This window comes from Vulpes lagopus, chromosome 11 (genome assembly GCF_018345385.1).
Source record: "Vulpes lagopus strain Blue_001 chromosome 11, ASM1834538v1, whole genome shotgun sequence".
NCBI lineage: Eukaryota > Metazoa > Chordata > Mammalia > Carnivora > Canidae > Vulpes > Vulpes lagopus.
The window spans coordinates 67,983,036-68,003,637 of NC_054834.1; the positions used below are offsets into that span (position 1 = coordinate 67,983,036).

Here is a 20,602-nt window from a genome sequence, read left to right on the forward strand (position 1 = left end):
CAGTAGGCGCTCAATCTATGCTTGCTGGATGAGTGAATAAACGACCCCTCCCTCTCCCCCGTAGTGTCCACAAAGACCTGCTCCCCCGGGGAGCTGTAGGACGCCCTGAGGAGCTGAGCAAAGCCACGTTTGCCAGGCACCCGGGAGGCCCCCCAAGGAGGAGGGGGAGGCTGAGGCTCGGCTGCCTGGCCGAGGCCGGGAGGGGTCCCTTCCTGGAGCTGCTCAGGCCTGGGCTACGCGGTCAATCCAAACTGGGGAGGAGCGGGTTTGAACCCGGGAGGAGGGCGGGAGAAGGAAGGGCGGCGGCGCCCCTCGGCTGTAGCGCCACCTGGTGGCGGCGGCGAGAGCCTGCAGCTGCCTTCCCTTTGAGGGGCTCCGTGGTCCAGGGAAGAGGGGGTTTATGGAGACCGCCCTGGTGAGGTCGACAGGACCCCCCAGGCCCCGAACCTCCCCCAGAGAAAGGGCCTGACCTAGAAGCACAAGCTGCAGCCCCTCCCATCAAGGCAGCGGTGTTGATCCTCTGACAAGAGTCACTCTGGACCTTGAGGGAAGATTCCCCAGAGAGGAACAGGGGTGGGGGACAGTGGGAGGAAGATTGGGGGTGTCCACTCCCTGCTGGAGACTTGCTCAGAGGAGCCCAGAGTCCAACAGTGACTCGGGCAACAACAGACAGACCCAGCCAGGCTTACCATCCCGCAGTCCCCGCAGTGGGGGACCGACCCACTTGGTCCTGGATTTAGGATGCGGAGACAGAGCTAGGCTAGGGGGGATGCAGGCCATAGGGGATCTCTCCGAGACCCCGTGTGTGCCTTGCTTCTGGGGAGCCGCAGACGTGGGGACCTTTACTCACCTCGATGGCCAGTACCCCTATGGCGAGGGCTCCAGCCAGGTAGACGTAGGTTTCGAACGTGTTGAGGATCACTGTGTAACAGCCCTGGGAGGGAAGGACCAGAGGTGAGGCCGTAGCCAGAGACAGTCTGGGGTCAGGGGCCAGCCTCTGGACCGAGGTACGAAACCGGGGGACTGGCACAAGGCCCCAAAGCTCAGGCAGCAGCAGGCTTACCCTGCCAAACCCCGTTGGCACCCGTTGGTGTGGAAGGGGGAGGGAGGCAGGAGGCTCAGGAACAGCAATTTGGCAGCATTACACCAAAGCCCCCCCCAGCTCCTAAGGTGGGCTGGGAATGGCCACATTCCCAGAAACCCTTTTGGTGTAGTAGCCACAGTGATTGGAGTATTGGAAAGTCTCCCATAAATATCTAGACTCCCTGCTGCTCCCCCCAAATCAGGAGATCCAGCAAGTGGAGCCATCACTGCTGTGTGGCCGTGCCTGTCAGATGGGGCCAGGGCTCGCTGGAGGTCCACAGCCCCCGTCTTTCCCTGTTGAGCTACACTCACCCTCTCCCCTCCTTATTACTTCCGTGGCTGAAGGATTTGGGTTTTTTAGCCTCTGCCCTAAGGAAACAGCCCATTTTTCAAAGCCCAGTACACACTTTACCTCCTCCAGGCAGCATTCCAAGATCAGCCCAGCCCTCAAGATCCCTCTCAATGGATGAAGTCCTGTGTTATTACTGCTTTCCCAAGCAGTGGTGGGGATACATACCCTGAGATAGAGATGGCTATATACACACCTGGAGAGAGAGCGGGAGGGGCCTTGGGGTACCCTCACCTTGAGCCACTCTTGCCCTGGTCACTGTGCTTCCAGCCCTATCGGCCTTCCTCTCTGGGTTCCTGGAGCATGCCATGCTCCCTCCCACCCCAGGGCCTTTGCACATGCTGCTCTCACTCGCTGGCCAGAATGGCTTTCCCATGCCAGGAGGACGAGGGTGTGGCACTTTACATCGACAGTCACAGCAGCACCCACACTCACAACCTGCTGGGGAGCAGGTGGGGAGCACTGGGGATGAAGCAGAGGAATGTGAGGCTGTGAGGAGACAGGGCTTAAGATCAGCCAGGCAGATGGGGACTATGGATGTCTTCCTATTGGGGGTCTGCACTCTGGCCTGGAGTCCAGCCAGATCATCATGTGCTCGGAGCCCCCGTCCTCTGTTTCCAGCAGGAGGCCTGGGTGACTGTCTCGACCCAGGGCGGGCTGAGGAAGAGCTGGCGAAATGCCCCGGTGGCTTTGACTCCTACCAATGGGGGAGGCTGAGTGCTCATCACGGTCACCTCCTTTCGGGATTTTCTCATTTCTGCCCATGGAGTGCAGTGGCAAACAGCGGGGAGCTCACTTGACATCCACAACTGAGTGCCATCTGCCTTGGCCTTTGGGCGCCACGTAACCGGGTCCTGGCCACCCAGATCTATGCAGACGGGACAGGGGCTTTCTGGGAAGGACAGGGTGCCACGCTTTCCCTTCCCTCTGTCTTAAACATGGGGGGGTGGTGTCTGGAGCCAACAGTAGCTGTTTCACCACCAAGGAAAGGCCACAGAGATCTCAGAGGCTCGTCAGGCAGGCGGGACAATGCTACTGATGCAGTGGGAGAGGCGCCACCTTCCAGAATGCTCGCTGTGTGTGAAACACAGGGGGCGTGTGCATAAGCCCCTTTAGTTGGGATTTCGGGTCCTGGCATCCAGGCGTTTTGCTCACTGGTTGGAGACTGTGACTGGGGACACCTGGGTGGCTCAGTGGCTGAACGTCTGCCTTTGGTTCAGGGCGTGATCCCGGAGTCCTGGGATCGAGTCCCGCATCAGGCTCCCCACAGGGAGCCTGCTTCTCTTTCTGCCTGTGTCTCTGCCTCTCTCTCTCTCTCTCTCTCTCTGTGTGTGTGTGTGTGTGTGTCTCATAAATAAATAAATAAATAAATAAATAAATAAATAAATAAATATATATATATATTTTTAAGAAAACCATGACTGGATGCAAGGCACACTCAGAAATGCAGGGCTTTAGCAAAATGGGCTTTGGAGAAAAACCAAATAGCGACAGTCCCTCCACGGAGGCTCTGAAAAGGAAGAAGGCTCAGGAGGGATAAGTGACACAGAAAAAGATCCCAGAGGTCAAACTTGGGGGATCCTCATGAGGAACAGAGGGAGAGTCACCATAAAGAACTCAGGCAGCTGGATGGGGACATCCCACCCCCCAACAAGGAGCTCTGATTCCAAAGTCATGTCCAGGAGACCGAAGGAGGTGCCATCACCAAGGATGAGTGCAGATGCAAGAAGCTTATGAGGATGAAGCCCTACAGGAACACGGCCCGCAAAGCGCCTCCCTCAACGATCCACAGGTGGCCTCAGGACATTGGTGTTGGCTCTGGGCACCAGGCCACCCAAACAGTGGTGCCTTGGAACAAGCTAGAAGTTTGCTCATCTTTCGTATGAAATCCCAAGCTGTGGTGGTCCGTCTGTTTCATGGAGCCGTCAGAGACCCAGGCTCCCCTCGTAATGGTCTGACATCCTTTTATTTTTTTTAAAAGATTTTTATTTATTTATTGATGAGAGACACACACACAGAGAGAGAGAGAGGCAGAGACACAGGCAGAGGGAGAAGCAGGCTCCATGCAAGGAGCCCGACGTGGGACTCGATCCCAGGTCTCCAGGATCACACCCTAGGCCGAAGGCGGTGCTAAACCACTGAGCCATTCCGGCTGCCCATGCTCTGACATCCTAAGGGGGATGGTCCCAGGTCCTAGATGGCTGTCACCATCGCTTCATTCCAGCCAGGGGGCAGGGAGGAGGGGCGGGCACAGTGCTTCTGCTGGCCCCTCCCTGGCTCCTGCACGGTCACCTGGCTTAGCTGCAAGGGAAGTAGGAAGTGCAGCTTTTCCCTGGTGGTGATGGGGTGGCGTATAAACCCCATCTTTCCAAGGAGGATAGCCCATGGTCTCTGCTACGGTGTGAGGAATCTGAGGTCCAGAGAGGGTGTCACAGTCCAGGCCTGCCTGACATCAAAGCCTGAGCCCACTCCCCGCCCCGGCCTCCACTTCCTGCAGTCTCTCCTGGAGGCTGAGGTCCAACTCCTTGGTGGCCCTCTGCCCCGAGCCCACAGCGGCTCGTGAGTCCTTTGACACGGCACGGGCATGTGCAGGGGATGGAGTGTGGAGTTCCAAGCTCAGGCCGGAAAGATCCCACCAGATGGCCAGGGTCAGGCCTCAGCATGCTGCCCCCTCCCTGGGGCTCTGGGAGGCCCGCCCTCCAGCTCCCATCCCCTCCGTTCTCGCTGGGCACCTGCTTGTATTTTCTTGATGGAGATCATTGCCATGTGAAGTTATTACTTCTGGTTTGCTCCTTATCGTGTGCTCTCTTGAACTAGATCCTGAGCCCCTTGTCTCCTGTCTCCTGCCGTGTCCCCTCCATCTGGGACTGCCCCAGGAGATGCTCATTAAAAGCCAAATCAAGTGAGGGGTGTGGGGACATGCACTCGGTTCATAGTTCATCCCCGTTCTCCTCCACTCCGTGCCCAGCCTGGTCTCTCACACACACACCCAAGGGGCCAGGGACCTGGGGCGGGGGTTCTGGGTGGGGAGCTGCTCAGGAGGAAGGAGGAATCAAGTACGAGGGCACTATCCTGGCAGGTGGAGGCAATGCAGGGGCCCTGCGTCCCATTCCCTCCAAGACGGCATGTGCAGAAAGGGGAAAGCGCTTCTTCCCAGGACCGAGATAAAGTCCTTGGGCTCCAAGAGAACTGAAGAGTCTGACAGTTTCCCTGACCTTTGGGGGTTGAGGGGAACCTTGCTCCCTTGGGGTCAGCAGGGGCTCTGATAGGGCACAGGCGAGCTTCCCTCAAATAAGAGCGAAGGAGGGGCTCCCACCATGTGATTCAGGCTTTGGCTCCCGACCTGCACCCCAGAAGCTCAGAGAGTGCTCTGCCAGGAACACTGGACGGCTCCGACTTACCCTTTAACCCCAGACAAGACGCCCATTCCTCCGGCCTATACCATTGCCCACCCACCCGCCACCCTCTACTTCCTTCCTCTGTCTCAGCTGGACCTCAAGGGCTTCATCTGCCCCTGTTCAGGAGTCGCATGTCATGACCCACCCACCCAGGGGGGTTTCTGGGGTGCTTCAGACGCCCTGTGCCAGCACTGCCACCTGCCCAGCCCTGGCCATCCGAGTCCCCCTGCCTTGGGGAGCAGGGCCTGGTACCTGCTTGTTCACGAACGGGTCCCTTCCCAGGAGGCACTCCTCCCTGCTGAGCAGGACCCCATCCCGAGTCTGGGGCTCTCTCCGGCAGCAGGCCTCCGGCACCTCGTCGCTACCTGTAGTCAGCAGTCGGAACACGGATGCAAACCTGAAGTCTTCGGGCCCGTTGACGCCACAGCAGCCAAACTAGAAGGGGATCAAAGGGAGATCTGGTGGGTGGGAGCTGGACCCAGGGGAGGGGTGGTGGTGCAGAGATGGACAGCTGCTCCCAAGGCCAGGTGTGGAGCAGGGTCAAGCCTCAGCTAGGGGTTGGCTGTCTGTTCCTCCCATGTGACCCTGGGAAAGTCACCCGACATCTCTGAGCCTTCAGTGTCCTCCTGTGCAAAAGGAGGCTGGAGGTAACAATTCCTACCTCACCAGGCAGCAGCACCCAAGACATAGTTGCTGTGATTAGCATCGCTGACAATCACAGCTACTTGCAGACTGGGGTTAGGGATGGCAAATAGGTTTCGGCCGGAGTCTGGACCGTGTTCAATGGGCCCCTAATGACAGCCCAGAACGCCGTGTGGAGGCCGATTCCTAGGCCCCAGTTGGGCTCCGAGGGGCAGGCCCGAGTGATGACTGATGTCTGGCACAGGAGCCCAGGGGGCTCTGGAGGCTCCACATTTGCTCCACCTGGCATCACGGCTGTGAAGGCTCACAGCATCCCCAGGCGCGTCACTCACTGTGATCATGACGGAGTTCCAGGTGGCGGAGAAGACGTCTGTGTCATTGTTGCCCTGGTAGTGCTTGGTGAGCTCCTTGGTGAAGGACTCGCGAGTGAGCTGCGGGAAGAGGCAGAGGGCAGGCTCAGGTCCCCCCACCCTGGCCCGGGCCTCAACCCAGAGAGCTCTTCTTGTCCTCCTGCACAGCACCTATTCTGGGGCTTGGGGGGCAGCTTGACTATCCTCTGCCTGTCCAATGGTTATTGCTGGGCATGGTATGGAATGGAAGATTCCAGAATCTGGTGTGGGATTGTATCGGGTGGTTTGGAAGAGCAGAGACCCTTAGGGACCGTCCAATTCTGCCTCCAGAAAAACCCTCACAGGAAGAGGGTGGGGGTGGGTCACGGTCCGGGCTGGGATCACTGGCTGAGAGGCTGTGGACTCTGCGGGACCCTCTCTGAGCGGGGGGTGGCCATGCAGGGGGGCCCACACGTACATTTTCCCTGAAGATGAAGGCCAGGATGGCCGCCGAGAGCTCCGCCAAGAAGATGATGAGGATGAACAGAAAAAACTGTAAAGAGAAGAGGCAGGCTCGTGAGCCCCGGGGGCGGCGGGAAGGGGACCGGTGACCCCTTGCGGACGTGCCCTTCCATCTGTTACGCAGTTGACCGGACGTACCGATTTCAGGCGACCAAGGAACCTCACCGTTGTTCGTGAGCATACCAACAACCCATCTGCAGACTCCGCAAACATTTCCATACAAACATGGGAAAGCAAACAAGCAAATATGCCTTCCGTGCAAATGGCACCCCTGCCACGATGCCCCTTGTGCAGTGCTCGGCCTGAACAACGCCACACAGCAGCCCTGGGAGGCGATCGATGTTCGTCTATTTGGGCCCTCTCTGTGTGGACAGTGCACACCTCGGAGATCCAGAGCTCCCTGGGGGCCACTGGCTGGCCTCCCCCACCCCGCGGGCCCCAGCGCCGCCTCCCCCTCCCATGAGCGGTGCAGTCTGTGTTGACCTTCAGCCACGACCAAGATGCAAGATGGGAGGCAAGGCGATGGGTCCATCAACATCTAGAAATCCAGGGGCCAGAGTCCGAAATCTAACAAGACCCCTCCCCGCTCTACTCGCCGCATTTCTTTATGTTCCCCAAATTATCCAGGGCGCCTCCTGTCTCGGGGCCCTTACGTGCTACACTCCCTCTGCCAGGAAGGCTCCTCCCTTCCGCACCCACCAGCTCCTCATTTTCCAGACGAGGCTCAGTGCAGCCTCTCACCAAGCGAGGCTGGCTCCCCCACATGGCGGTGCCCCACAGAGGTGCCTGCACAGCACCTGCTGGGCAGCGCCCCCATCTCTAACATCGGCACAGAGGCTCTAACAGCGCGCTGCATTCACAGTGCCCGCCAGCAAAGGTGTCGGGCCACGGCCATCAGATGAACGAACGAACCCACGAGTGATCCGCTCACCGTAACAACCTCGTTACGTGCTGCGTGGCAGCCCCTGGTCACTGTGGGCCATTTGGTGAGAGCTGCTGGCAGGAGAAGCAGGAAATGACTTTGCCTTCATCACTTCGCACTGCTGGTGCCCTTGGCCATCTCAGTCTGCGACAGTCAGCCCCACTGGAGACCACCAGCAGAGGGCCAGATCCCCGGGGCCCACGGAGGCTGGTTCCTCCACAGCCTTCCAGCACCTCGGCCGCTGCCCTCACACCTGCACTAGGTGTGCGTGGACTGGAGGGAGGCAGAGAGTCTGGGGCTTAGCATCAGGACACCTCAGCCCCCTTGCCTCCCTTCGTGTGGCCAGGGGACAATCACGAAAAAAAAAAAAAAAAAAACCTTTGATCCTCAGTTTCCTTGTCAGTAAAATGAGGATGCTAACATCCACTCCCGGGATCATTGTGGGGAGTCATGAAACAATGGATGTGATAGTTCTGTGTGTCGTCACAGAGGCTGAGCAAAGCTTGTGGTTGAGGCTTTTACAAGGACCACAGAAGGCAGCTCACACGGGAGCCTTGAGGGCCTGGCCACGGGGATTCACTCAGTGCTCGTTTCCCCACAGACACGCTCCCGGCTGCTTGCAAGGCCCCTAGGTGTCCCTCCCCTGGATCGCATCCCTTGTGGTTTCTGTCCCTTTATCCTCATCTGGAAGGACCGCAGTCAGGTTCTCTCCTTGTCTTTTCAGCTCTAACAGCGACTGAAACAGGGTTTCTCCAGACTGCTAGGGCTGCGGGTGGAGAGCCTTGGGGTGGATTTTGAGATGGTCCCTCGAGGGTGTGGGCATGAAACACCTCCAGACTTGCCAATAGCTTCATTCATTTTTTAAATGCCCAAACCCAAGGAAAATGCCCAAACCCAAGGAACAGGTGGGGCCCTCACAAGGCGTGGACCCCTTTGCACCTGGTCCCTTGTGGTCATCTTCGGCCACGGGCTCGCCGGGCATGCTGCCTCTGGCTCAGAGGGGCTTATTTGGCACTAGAAGCCGGTGCCCAGGGAACATCTGGGTGGCTCAGCAGTTGAGTGTCTGCCTTTGGCTCAGGGCGTGTTTCTGGAGACCCAGGTTCGAGTCCCACGTCGGGCTCCCTGCAGGGAGCCTGCTTCTCCCTCTGCCTATGTCTTTGCCTTTGTCTCTCATGAATAAATAAAATCTTAAAAAAAAAAAAAAAAAAGAAGAAGCTGGTGCCCACCGCACAGCCTCTTTCCGTTTAGCCCCCACGTCCAAGGAGGAAACAAGCCAGAGAAGGGAACCACTACTCCAAAGCTGTGCAGCTCCAAAACGCCAGAGCAAAACCTCGCCTCTTAATGCAGCTGTCTCGCTGAGCGCCACGCTACCTCTTCTCTCTGCTGGAAAGACGGTTCGGGACTGGCCTGGGGGACTCTTCGGAGCCCTGGGGGTCTGCTTCCCCCTCTTGCCTGGGTTTGGGGACAGAGCTCCCCAACCAGAGGGGAGAGTCACAGAGGGCCTCCTGTGGCCCGGGCAGGCTGCACCCCCCCCCCAAGGCCGCAACTCCCACAGTCCATTCTGCACCCCATCACCCCCACCCCCACCCCCCAAGAGGCTCTGCAGCCTCGCATCCCCGGTGACAGTGATGGAGGCCCTGGCAGGGCTCCTGGCACTTCCATTTGGCCGCTGATGGATGGGCATCTGGCCCCGTTTCACATGGCCACCCTGGGAGCCCTCCCTGCTCTCTGTCCTCTTGGCCGAGTCGCTGGCAGTTCTCAGGCTCGTGAGGAGTGGCCCTGGAGATGGTTTCCACCCTCTGCCAGGCGACTGGGTGGGCTCTGGCTATCGATCACAGCTTAGATGGTTATAAACTCTGGATGACACAGGGCTCAAGCCTCGTGCATGCCGTGCGCTCCTGGTCCCCAGAGCGTGTGGCCCCCCGGATGGGGCTTAGCACACTTTGGTTAGGGGGTGCAGCTAGAGCGCTTTGCGTGAGGCTGGCACAGGTAGGGCTGCTCAGATGGCGGCTCGGAACCAAGAGGCAGGCACGGCTCTCCCGACGGCAGGTGCTGGTGTGGACAAGGCCTGAAACACTGACGTTGGCTAACACCTACCGAGAGCTTACCACCGGGGTGCCCCGGATCTTACATGGCTTCTTTCTCGGGGCGTTCTCAGTGGCGTGGGGAAGCAGCCGCGGTTACCCTCAACACCTCCAGCTTACCACAGGGGAAACTGAGACCCGGAGAGGATAGTACTTTGACCAAGCTGGCCCATCTGGTCGGTGGCACACCTGGCTAAGTGTGGGAACTCTGATTCTAGAACTCAGCCTCTGAACACCTTGTTACCCTGGAACCCATTAGAGCCTCCAGGTCTGGAGGCTTTCCGATCGCCTGTAGGGTCTCTTGTCCCTATGAAGACCCTACAGGTTCTAGAAGACCAACAAGGTTCTTCTAGTTCCACATTTATCAAGTGATTGCATGTGCTAGGAACAGAGTTAGGCAAGATGCACATTTTCTCCTTGAGCCATGATCACAACACTATGGGCGGGAAGGCCGCGTCATCCGCTTCATCTTACATAGGAGGAGTCTAGGTTCAGAGAGGTGAAGTAACTGGCCTCAGGTCACACAGCCAGGAAGCAGCTGAGCAGGGATCACAACCTAGACTTTCCTGGCTCCAAAGCCCATGCTCTTACCACACTCCTAAGACCACCTCCTCTCTGTCCTTTTATTCCAGGGCTGTTCATTGAGCACCTGCTGTGTGCCAGGAGCTATGCCAGGTACCAGCAAGGCAGATGAGATCACCATCCTCGTGCAGTGTACGCCGAGCCGAGGTTCGTGATTCATGAGATGAAATTCGTGAATGAAGCTAGTAACTCACAGAGGGAGGAGGCCTGCAGATGTCCTTGCCAGGGCCCCCTCCTGCAGCAGGGGTGACGTGTGTGAGCGGGTCACCCGCAGCCAAGTGCAGGGCTGTGGTGCCAGCATCAGTAGCGATGCCACTTCAGCCCACCGGCCTTCCCCAGCGTGAGATTACTTCCTCTTGCTTCCTCCTGGTTATTCAGAGGGGCACCCCCGGACCCCGTCACAGAGGCTTGTCCTGACGCCTCCCTGGGCTTCCCCCCACGGGGTGGGGCCTTTCCCAGGGTTTTTGAGTCAATCTCACCCCATCTCATTTGCCTAAGGACACATTTGCCAGTAATTCCTGAACATCAAATGTTCACTACTTTGCTTAGGATGGAAAAATTAACAAAGGGTCAGAAACTGCTATCTTGCCTACTTGCGTTTCCAGATTTTTCTAGCCCATCTGCCTATGGGCACATCTACTTTCAGTTCTCATTTCTAATAAATGTTTACCAAATTTACATACTTTATGTGCCATTCAGCTCATTTATCTCTTCTAAATACACTCATCTTGCTTTGCTGTTCTCCTTTCCAATTTAGCATGCCTTTGTCATAAAACAGAAAAAAAGAACTTTGAATCTTTAAATAAATAGATTAAAAACATGCTGTGAATGACTCAGAGGCAAGCAACTGCAAAAAAGGGATGACACAAAATATCCATTATAGGCTGAAATTGTCCTATTGTATGTGAAATGCTGTAAAATTGATCACCAGGAGTGTCTGGAAACAGTATCTTTAGAAAAATTGATCATTAGGTGATGTAGTCATTAGGCTCATTGGTTGGTGGAGGGTGATGGCACCCTGGGGTTTCAGCCTCAGAGCAGGGGGGAAGGGATGCTCTGTTCCCCCCACCCCAGCCCTCCTTCCCTGCTGAGGTGGCCAAAGTCACTCCCTCTGGGTCCTATTCCTGACAAGTCTTCCCTTCCTCCCCGAAGGTTGAGGAGCAGGGATGTCAGGCTTCTCAAGGGACCCCAGCAGCAACCAGGGGTGAGACTGGGTGCCTCTCTTCAGCAGGAACCACCACATGGCCAGTCCAGGTTAGGAGAGAGAAGTGGTTCTTCTTATTTTTTGGGTCATGAATCTTTTTGAAAACCTTCCAGAAGCGGTGGCACCTCTCCCCAGAAACACACGTGTTCACACAACACACACAAACAACACATGTGTATAGGCACACATACACACAAGGCCCTAATGGTAATATTTTGTACATAATTTTGGGTGAATTTCAGACATGTGAGTCCATTTTAGATTAGAAGCCCCTCAACTAGCCCTGGTCTGAGAGACAGGGGACCTGGGTCCAAGGATTCCCTGCCTTTGACTTGCATGGAGACCTCAGGCTAATAGGTGCTGGGCTTCAAAGGTGGGGGGAGAGGGAAGGAATGGGAGGAGGGGGAAGGTCAGAGGGTAGGAAGAGGGGGAAGAGAGAGAGGGGAAGGGTGAGGGGAGGGGATGGAGAAAAGGAGGGGAAGGTGATGAGCGGGTAGGGGAGGAAGGGGAAGGAGGGGAGGGATGGAGCCAAAGAAGGGGAAGGGAGAGGATGGGGAGAGGACACAGGGGAATAGGGAGAGAGGGGCAGAGACTAGGATTGCTTAGGAGAGGGTTAAGGAAAGGTAGCAGAAATAGAAAGCAAGAGATCAGAGTCAGAGAAAGAGCAAGAAAAGAAAGGGATGGACACAGGTAGGTCTCCTAGATCTCCAGATTAGCAGAGAAAGGGAGGAAGGAGAAGGTGGCGAAGAGAGGGAGCTGGAAGGGGCTCCTTAAGGCTCTAAGGGCCGGGCCCAGCCACAGCCAAGACCTAGCTTTCCCTTGGGAATGGGGCCTGGGGCGGGGTGGGGGGGGGCACCTCAGTTGGTCCCTGGGTCTTGGTCTTCTCCACCTGGACTGCCGCGCCCACCCAGTGGCAGGCTCTTGTGGGGAGGGCTTTCGAGGCCCCCAGGCTGGCCTCTGGTCTTGGCTTCAGGGATGAGGCTGGTGTGGGGGGGGGGGGGGCTGCTGAGAGGTGGGGGGGAGGAGAGGAGGGGTCGGCATGACCTGGGACCCATATCGTGGCTCCTTTTAAAGACCCCCTGGGGGGCGGCTGAGTGGCTCAGTTAAGTGTCTGCCTTCAGCTCAGGTCGGGATCCCAGGGTCCCGGGATCGAGTCCTGCATCAGGCTCCCTGCTCAGCAGGGGCCTGCATCTCCCACTCCCTCTGCCCCCCTCCCTGCTCATGCTCTCTCTCTCTCTTTCAAATAAATAAATAAATAAATAAATAAATAAATAAATAAATAAATAAATAAATAAATAAATAAATAAATAAATAAATAAATAAATAAATCTAAAAAAATAAAATCAAATAAAGTACCCCTGGGCTCCTGAGCACCGGCTGGCTATGCAGAGGGCTTCCCGCCAGGGGGCGCCCGCGGGTTTCTTTGTTTTCTCTCCAAATGCAAAGTTTGCAGTGTTCAGGCTGCCCAAAGCCAAAGGGACCCTGGGCTCCGAGTCACACGTTTCACAGCTGATTTCACTTCCTGCCTGGGATGTGGGGAATCTCACTGTGACAGGAATGGGGGCCGCCCAGTCTGTTCTAATCTGGGGAGGAGGGCTCGTGCCAGGCCTCTACCTCCCAAAGCCACAGGAGCAGACACCTTGCCACAGAGTCCTCCTGACGCCCGGCCCACCCCTCCCGGGCCGCCTGACACCCGGCCTCTGCACCCACTCACCCACGAGGACCATCTGCACGTTGACCCATCCACACACATTTCTCTAAGCGGGGCTGTTTTCACTGGGCTCAAACTAGAAGCTCTCCAGCCCTGGGCGCCCAAGGGACCTCACTGGGGCGGAAGGCCCATCCACCGAGGCCAGCCCACAAGAATACGGAAGGTCAGAGAAACAGAACATCCACTGCTTGCCACACTTAGCTCCAACCTATGCCTTAGCTCCAAGCTATGCCTAGCTCCTTAGCTCCAACAGCTGCCCCTTGTTAAACAAGCAGAGACACTAAAGCTCAGAGAGGCTAAGAAGCCAGACCTAAGTCACACCATTAGTTAGGGGACAGAGCAGGCCTGCCTGCTGCCCACGTGTCCCCATGGGCCTCACAGCCTCCCACGTGCCTGTCCACCATGGAGGGGACGGCCGCTCAGCCCTCGATGCATCTTCAGCTCTTAGTGAACGACCTGGCCTGCAGTAGCAGCTCACGCACTATTTATCTAATGAATAAAGAGATTTCAGAGATCATATCAGCTCTATTCTAAAACTGGAAATGCAAGCTGTGACTGGATTATGGAACAGGTACCCTCCTTTTGCACCAAGGAGTTAGACATTTGAGTTCTTGGGAGAAGGCAAGGGGAAAAGCATCCTGGGCCGTGTGCTCAGCTGACCGTGCCTCGGCTGTTCAGCCCCGGAGGCCCAGGCCGCTCTCCACCTGACGGCAGGCACGGGCCCAGTGCAGGGAGCAGCAGGCTCTGGAAGCCGGGGCCGCAGGTACAAGCGGAACAGGCTGGTGGCTTTCCCGCTCCTGGAGGCCAGCCCAGCTGGGCGTGACCTCTGAGTCCCCTGCAGTGTAGACACAGCACCCCGCCCCCATCACGCTTTTCCCTAGGAACCCATGGGTGGGGTGGGGGTGGGGCTACTCACAAACAGCAGCAGACACTTGTTCTCACGGACGGCCCCGCAGCAGCCCAGGAAGCCGAGCAGAAAGAGCAGGCCCCCCATGGCCAGGAGGATGTAGGCGCCCGTGATAAGCAGGGGGTTGGCAGCCACGATCTCCCGGAAGCCGGTGGGGTCCACCATGACCCAGACGCCGATGCCCAGCAGGCAGGCCCCACCCAGCTGCTCCCAGGGCCGGGAGGGAGGGAGGGGGAGAGACAGGTAGACAGGGGGGTTAGCCACTGCACACGCACACCGTCCCCCTGAGCGGGGCCCTGGGGCAGAGCCCAGAGAACCAGACAGAAACCCCACTTGCTGCACACACTGGCGTCCCAGCAATGCTTTTCTCTGGTTTGCATTTTCCTGGTCACCTGGACCTTAAGGGTGTCCCATAAACCCCATCTCCCATCTGCACCCCATCTGCCTCTTTTAGATTCTCCTTAAATGTCAGAGCTGCAGGGTAATGAGGGCACCAGGTGCCCCCTCTGATTCCACACTGAGCCCCAGAGAGGGCCAGTGACCTGCTGAAGGCCACACAGCAAGCTCATGGCAGAGCCGGGGCTGAATCCCGGGCTTCTCTGACACGCCCCGAGTCTACAGAACATGCTCTGAGGCCTGTGCTGGGCCTTAGACACACCCGGACACACGCCATCCACTTTGTCCTCGACAGGAGCTCTCATCAGGGTGGGCTCGCCACTCTCAGACCGGCTCCTGGCAAGCCGTCTTGTTTGTGGTCCTGTCCACCGCGCATCTCTGCGTGCCTTACTCATCCTGGCTTAACCTCCCTGAGCCTTAGCTTCCCCGGGGGGAAAAGAAGCTACCAACCTCCCCTCCCTCAGGTGGCCCTGAGGAGGAAAGGACAGTTGATGGGAAGGTGATCAGTAAATATCCGTTCAGTCTTCCCAGGGGACAGGCCAGGCCTGGAAGCCCATCTGCCATAGGAGAGCAGTTTGGCCTCAGCAGATTTTGAAGGGGGTAAAAGTGCCTGCAATCCCCGTGCGGTGGGAGGACCGGAGGCCCCCAGAGGTGCGGGGCCAGCAATGCCAGCCTGCAGATAAGAGCAAACGGGTGAGCTCTGGTGTGGCTGAGAGGGGTGTGCAAGCTGGTGGGCAAATCAGCATGGCTTGGGGCTTAGAGCAGGAGACGAGATCCTTAGGTACAGGGGTCGGGGCAGGGGTGCAGCAGGGAGGCCCCGAAGTACCCAGCACGGGGTGGCAGTGAGGGGCAGGGAAAGGAAAGGCCCACCGGGGCTCCCAGTGACAGTCCACACTGCCACCCTGCATTGCACGCTGCTTTTCTCCTCCGTCCCTTACAAGAGATCCGGTCAAAGGCACCTCGCTCCTCATTGCTCTTAAGGTTTGGGGCTCAACCGCTGTGAGCAGAGGGCTGCGTCCCAGGCACAGACTGAGCTGCCCAAGGGGACGCAGCCCGATTTCAGGGGGCGACACTGGGGCTTGCCTGGGGCCACCCAGCTTGGAAGTTGGGTCTAGGATTCAAGTCTGGGGGGCTCCCTGTTCTTTAGGATTATGGGCAAGGGAGGGACCCCGGGACAATTGCTTGAATGTATACAAAATAGGAGAGATTGAAGAGAGACAGTGGTGACCAGAAAGGGACCTCTCCTTCACAGGGACCCTGCCCTGGAGGGCATTGGTGGACTTTTACTCACCCAGGTCCTGGCTGCACTAAAGTCAAAGGTTGAGGTGGGGTCGGGAGAGCCTGCGGGGGCTCAAGAGGCCAGGAGTGTGGCTCTGCCCCTGGGAGAAGCGAGGGGACCGAGCAGAGCTCGGGGGTGCTGCCAGCAGGTGGGCTGTGCTGCAGGGCACTGGGCTGGCCCCCTGAGCGCTCAGGCCTCTGTGCATAGACTCACCACAGACTCCATAGGCTGGATTCGGATGGAGCTAAGCCAGCAAGTGCTGGCACCTTCCAGGCGCTTCCTAAACAAATCTTGCTTAACTTCCCAAAAAACCCTGTTGAGGTAGGTAATTAAGGGATGAAGATACCGAGGTTCAGAGAGGTGAAATGTGTTTCTGATCACACAGCTGGTTAGATGCAGACCAGCTTTGAACTCTGGGTGCTCCCGGCCCCAGAGAGGTTTCAATTACGTCAGGTGGTCGCAGCAGCTCGGATGCCTGCAACAGCTCTGGGGAGGTCAGGGTCCAGTGGGGCTCTCTGTGCCCCAACACACAGGGATTCCAGACACTTTACCTCCCCTCAAAATCCGATGAAGCCAAACTGTTCTCCTATAACGGATGGGATTCCAGTCCTGCTGTGTCCCCAAGGAAAACTGAACAGATATCTCCCGAAACTTGCTAATCACCTTCCCATCCACCCTGTCCTTTCTTCCTCTGGGCCACCAGGGGAAGGGAGGGGGAGTTCGTATCTTCTTTTACCCACGAGGCTCTCTCTGCTGCCCTCTTCTCCATTCCCTCCTTGTCCTCAGCCTCCACCAGGGGTCAGATCCAGTACTAAGTCCCCTACCCTTTGTCAGAGGGCCTGACAGCTCAGAATCTGTGCAAAACATCTCTCTTGAGACCGACTGTAGGCTCTTCGGACTGGGCCGGGCCCCACGGGGGGCGGGGGGACCTCTCATATGGGAAATTCTGTCTGGGTGGGTAGGTTTGCTTCTAGCACTGACCCTGACCTGTCCCCAGTACTCAGCCTGGTGTGACTATTTCTTTTTTTTTCTTTCTTTCTTTTTTTTTTTTTTTTTTTTTTTTTTGGTGTGACCATTTCTAAGGTACAGCCTGTTATGCCCACCCAGCAGGCCCAGGGACACCCTGGGCACGTCCCAGCCATACTTACAAATATGAAGAAATTGAAGACAAACATCAGATACTTCATGCAGCTCAGACAGTCCCCTTCCATGGTGTTCTACCTACAAAACAGCAAGACTCTCAGTTTCCCCGCTGGGGGACCCTGCCCAGAAAGAACCCTTGGCCCCCCACCTGCCCTCCCCTATGGGGGTTCCTGGAAGAGGGACACTGGTAACGATTTCCTCGCTCAGAGGCGGCTCTTTACTCTGTGGGGCCAGCATTAGGAGAACTCGGGGAAGCCAGCATGCCTGGGTCCAAGCCCAGTTCTACATTCATTTGCTGTGTGGTCTTGGGCAAATCGCTCCACCTCTCTGAATCTTGCTCTTTCCCACCTGAGAAAGGAGATCAAAACCAGAAGCTTCCTCCCAGCAGTATCATGAGGATTCACAGAAATAATGCAGGAACATGCTTAGTCTCACGCTTAGCACCACATCTAGCAGGTGGCAAGGGCTCAACAGGGCTGCCTGGAGACAGTGCTTAGTTGCAGAGGTGAGCCTTCCATCTGGCCGATGAGCCACTCAGGCTCAGAGCCTTCGGGAACTGGCCAAGGTCACGGAGCAGGAGCAGAATCCTGGGCCTCACAAACTTCCTGCCGCCGCATATGCCCTCCAACCTACACCACGTCCCAGGGTGGTTCCATGGTGCCAGGGAGGAGGGCTGTCAGAGGCGGAAGGGGGTATGGGCACCTACCTGGGCACCCGAGCCCTGCTCCTGAGGCCAAGCCCTCCTTACACCCTGACTACCCCCGTCATGGGACCTGCGGCATCCCACCTACCTAAGGAGCCTTCCCTGTCCCTACCTAACAGTATGTCCCAGGTAGTGAGTCACTGGATACAACTCCATTCAGCCAGCATTTATTGTGCACCGACTGTGTGCCAGGTGCTGGGACTTGAAACCAATAAGAGGCAGCCCTTCTGCATCCCCAGGGGAGGCAGACGGCAACTGCTGTCATGAGTCAGACCCCAAGGCACACAGTCATGCTCGCATTCAGCATTCAATACTGCCATACTTTGTTCATGACAACCCCGGGGAGAGAGACCTGGGGCGGGGATCAGAGGTCCATGTGACAGGTGAGGAGACCAGGCTCACAGTGAACTAACACATGGCCAACCTCCTCCAGCTGCTAACGGGCAGGGCTGTGGCTCGGCCTGGCCTGAGTGGCTCTTCAGGTGACCCCAGCAGGCGGTCTGCGCTTCTACGACAGGACGCGGTGCAAAGGGTCCTGGGAGTATTGCTGGAAGCTGTCGAATGTTGGGGGGGATGATGGTGCTTCCTTACTTCCCACGGTTTCCCATCCTCCCTCTGGAGAGAGCCGGGCTCAGTTTGCCTTACCCACCAAAGTAAGGTTGACAAATCCTGTCTTAAGTGGTTGCTGCCAGGATTATTATGATTCATCTTAATAATAGCAGTCCCTGTTTGGGGAGCACCTGCTGTGTGCTAATCCTGGGCCCAGTGCTTCACACCTATTATCTTATTTAATTCTTGTAACAACCAGTGAGGTATGGGCACTGGTTATCGCAAATTTTCACAGTAGTCTGGCAAGGTGTATGTGATTATCGGAGAGATTAAGGGATCTGCCCAAGGCCACACGGCATGTAGGAGGTGATGCTTAGATCTAACACCAAAGCCCACATACGGCACCTGGTATGTGGTGGGCACTGAGCAAATCTGCCCCTTCCCACCCCAAACCACCACCTGATGCCCCCCCCCCCCCAGCAAGGAAAGCCAACACCCTCATAGTCTAAGGAGCAAAGGGGCCAGGGCAACGCTCACCTCCCACCCACTCAGATCATTCCACTGGTGATGACAGTACCAGCCCCATGCAGCATTTTGGTTTAGGCCAGAGGGTTTTAAAAGTGCATTTGAATCTATGTTGAGGAAAGCACAGCAGAACCTCCTACTGGGGAAGGGCGTGTAGGAAAGTGTGGTGCCTCTCGTCAACTCTTCTTGTGGTTTTTGCTATTGTGCCAAGGGTCTGACCTTAGTCGGGCAGTGGGCCCGGCACCACTCAGGCACCTGGGAATCCATGAGGAGGGTGCTGGGTCAGATAGGCATGGGCCATGGGGCCCCAGGGTTCCCTCCTTCCATGGCCCGGCCCCTGCTGGCTGCTCTACTAGGTTTATTGAGCCCGAAAAAAAGACAGAGCTGAGCAGGGGACACATGGACAGGGCACAGAGCATCATCAGAGCCACATTTACTTTCATTTTTTATTGAGTGTCAGAAACCAATGCATCGGGTCACCCAGTGATGAACCCAAGGCCACTCCAAGAGAAAACCAGCGAATGAACCTGAACCAAGGGCTCCAGGCCCAAAGCCTTTGTCCTTCCAGAGGCGCCCAGCCCAAGGGCTTTCCTTAGATTGGGCCAGAGGAGAAGGGGAACACAGGGTTCCTGGGGTCACCTGGCTGGTCTCCACCCCTGTGAATAATAACATGATTGAGCATTTAGCAGGTGCAGGGCTCCATCCTTAGACTTGACATGTATGAACTCACAACAACCTGTGAGGTAAGTACAATCATCATCCCAGTTTTCCAGAGAAGGAAACTGAGGCAGACGGAGGCTAGGTGACTTGCCTGAGGTTGCAGCTGCTGAGTGGTGAAGCCGAGACTTGAACCAGGCAGTCTAATTTGGAGGAACAAAGGATGGAGTGTGTGTGTGTGTGTGTGTGTGTGTGTGTGTGTGGAGAGAGAGAGAGAGAGAGAGAGACAGGACTCCTCCCTTCACTGAGCTGTGGCTTGAGTTTATGAAATGTCATTGGCCTCCAAAGCTAGAGTCTGGTGACAGCATCCACTCCCTTCCAGGGATCTTTCAAGCACCTCCGGCCTCACTCCTGCTCGCGGCCTCCTCCTCTCTCACCCAGCTGCGGCCTCAGCCTTGGCCTGGTCTCCCTACCTCCAGCCAGCACCTCCAGAGGGGCCTTTCCATAGAGCACATCTAGCTACATGATGCCCCTGCTAAACGCCTGGCCTCTACAGGAGACCAGCCACCCCCTAACTGTGGTCTGCAAGGTTCTCCAAGACTCCCACGGCCACCTTCTGTGCCTTTGCCCCATCGCCGACATTAAAGGAGAGTCCCCGAAGCTCATTTAGTGCCTCCACTCATGCTGATCCCTTCTGTTCAAACTGCCTTGCCCTCTCCTGCCTTTCCATTCATTTCCTATTCATCCCCCTAGGCATCACCTCCTTCCCTGATACCCCCCATCCTGCCTTCCCAAGAGCTCCCGTGGCCTCTGCTGACCTCCACCGCTGCCCTACTATACTGTATACCATTACGTCATCGGCCAGTGTTCCGGTGAGCTCCCTATGGCATGGGATGGCAGCTGTGTCCCTCCTGGGACACAGCAGGCCCTGGTACATGGTCTGGACTGCATAAAAGCCCACAACATAGCAAATGTGAATTAAACAGCATGGGCAGGAAGTCTGGTGCCAGGCTAAGGGCTTTGCGGCCTCCTTATCCCCAACAGAGAGAAGGGGCAGGAGGATTCACACAAGCAGGGGGGCTCCTAACTTTCTCCTTTCCTCTCTCTGCTGTGCCCTCTCCAGAGTGAGGACAGTCCTCATGTGACTCCTCCCGATGCTCCATTTGCCTGTCTTTCTCTCCAGATCTTCTCGAGGCCAGAAAGCCCAGAGCTGCCCTGGATAGCCAGGATCAAGAGGACCTGTCCCTTCCTTTGTCCCAGGACCCGTCCCCTCCAGTGGGGTGGTGGGAGGGCTGAGATTTGGTGGGGACTCCCAGGTCTGGTCAGCCTGCTGTTTAGCCAGCCTGTCTTCTGACTGGCCCGTGCCATTGTGCACCAGTTGTTGAACATCTTGACCCTCGTCCTTGACTGTGGGTTATCTTGGTCTCCTCCGTCATCCCTATGCCCAGGCTCCCTGCTTCCACGGCAATTCCCCAGGATGCCATCTCCAGGCCCACCTAACCAGCCATGCCCCTCTTCCACCCCAGTCTTCTAGAAGCAACATCTCACCTGCATCCAAACATAGTGGTTCTGTGCACAGACTCTGGAGTCAAACACACCCAGGCTCTAATCCGGCTC

General features: G+C 56.9%; 1 protein-coding gene across 3 annotated transcripts in view; it reads right to left on the reverse strand.

Moving 5' to 3' along the window:
* The window catches only part of TSPAN18 (tetraspanin 18), a 186,758-nt gene that overhangs the window by 4,442 nt on the left and 161,714 nt on the right, over nt 1–20,602 (reverse strand). For 2 of the 3 annotated variants that reach the window (XM_041773562.1, XM_041773561.1), the window contains exons 5-10: nt 16,557–16,629; nt 13,743–13,937; nt 6,280–6,354; nt 5,805–5,903; nt 5,083–5,265; nt 851–934 (exon numbers count right to left, since the gene is read on the reverse strand). In XM_041773562.1, the coding sequence (XP_041629496.1) occupies nt 851–934; nt 5,083–5,265; nt 5,805–5,903; nt 6,280–6,354; nt 13,743–13,937; nt 16,557–16,619 (699 nt within the window). In that variant the 5' untranslated portion in view covers nt 16,620–16,629. Of the gene's footprint in view, nt 1–850; nt 935–3,465; nt 3,734–5,082; nt 5,266–5,804; nt 5,904–6,279; nt 6,355–13,742; nt 13,938–16,556; nt 16,630–20,602 lie in introns of those variants that run through there. The other variant, XM_041773563.1, reaches the window with a different exon arrangement.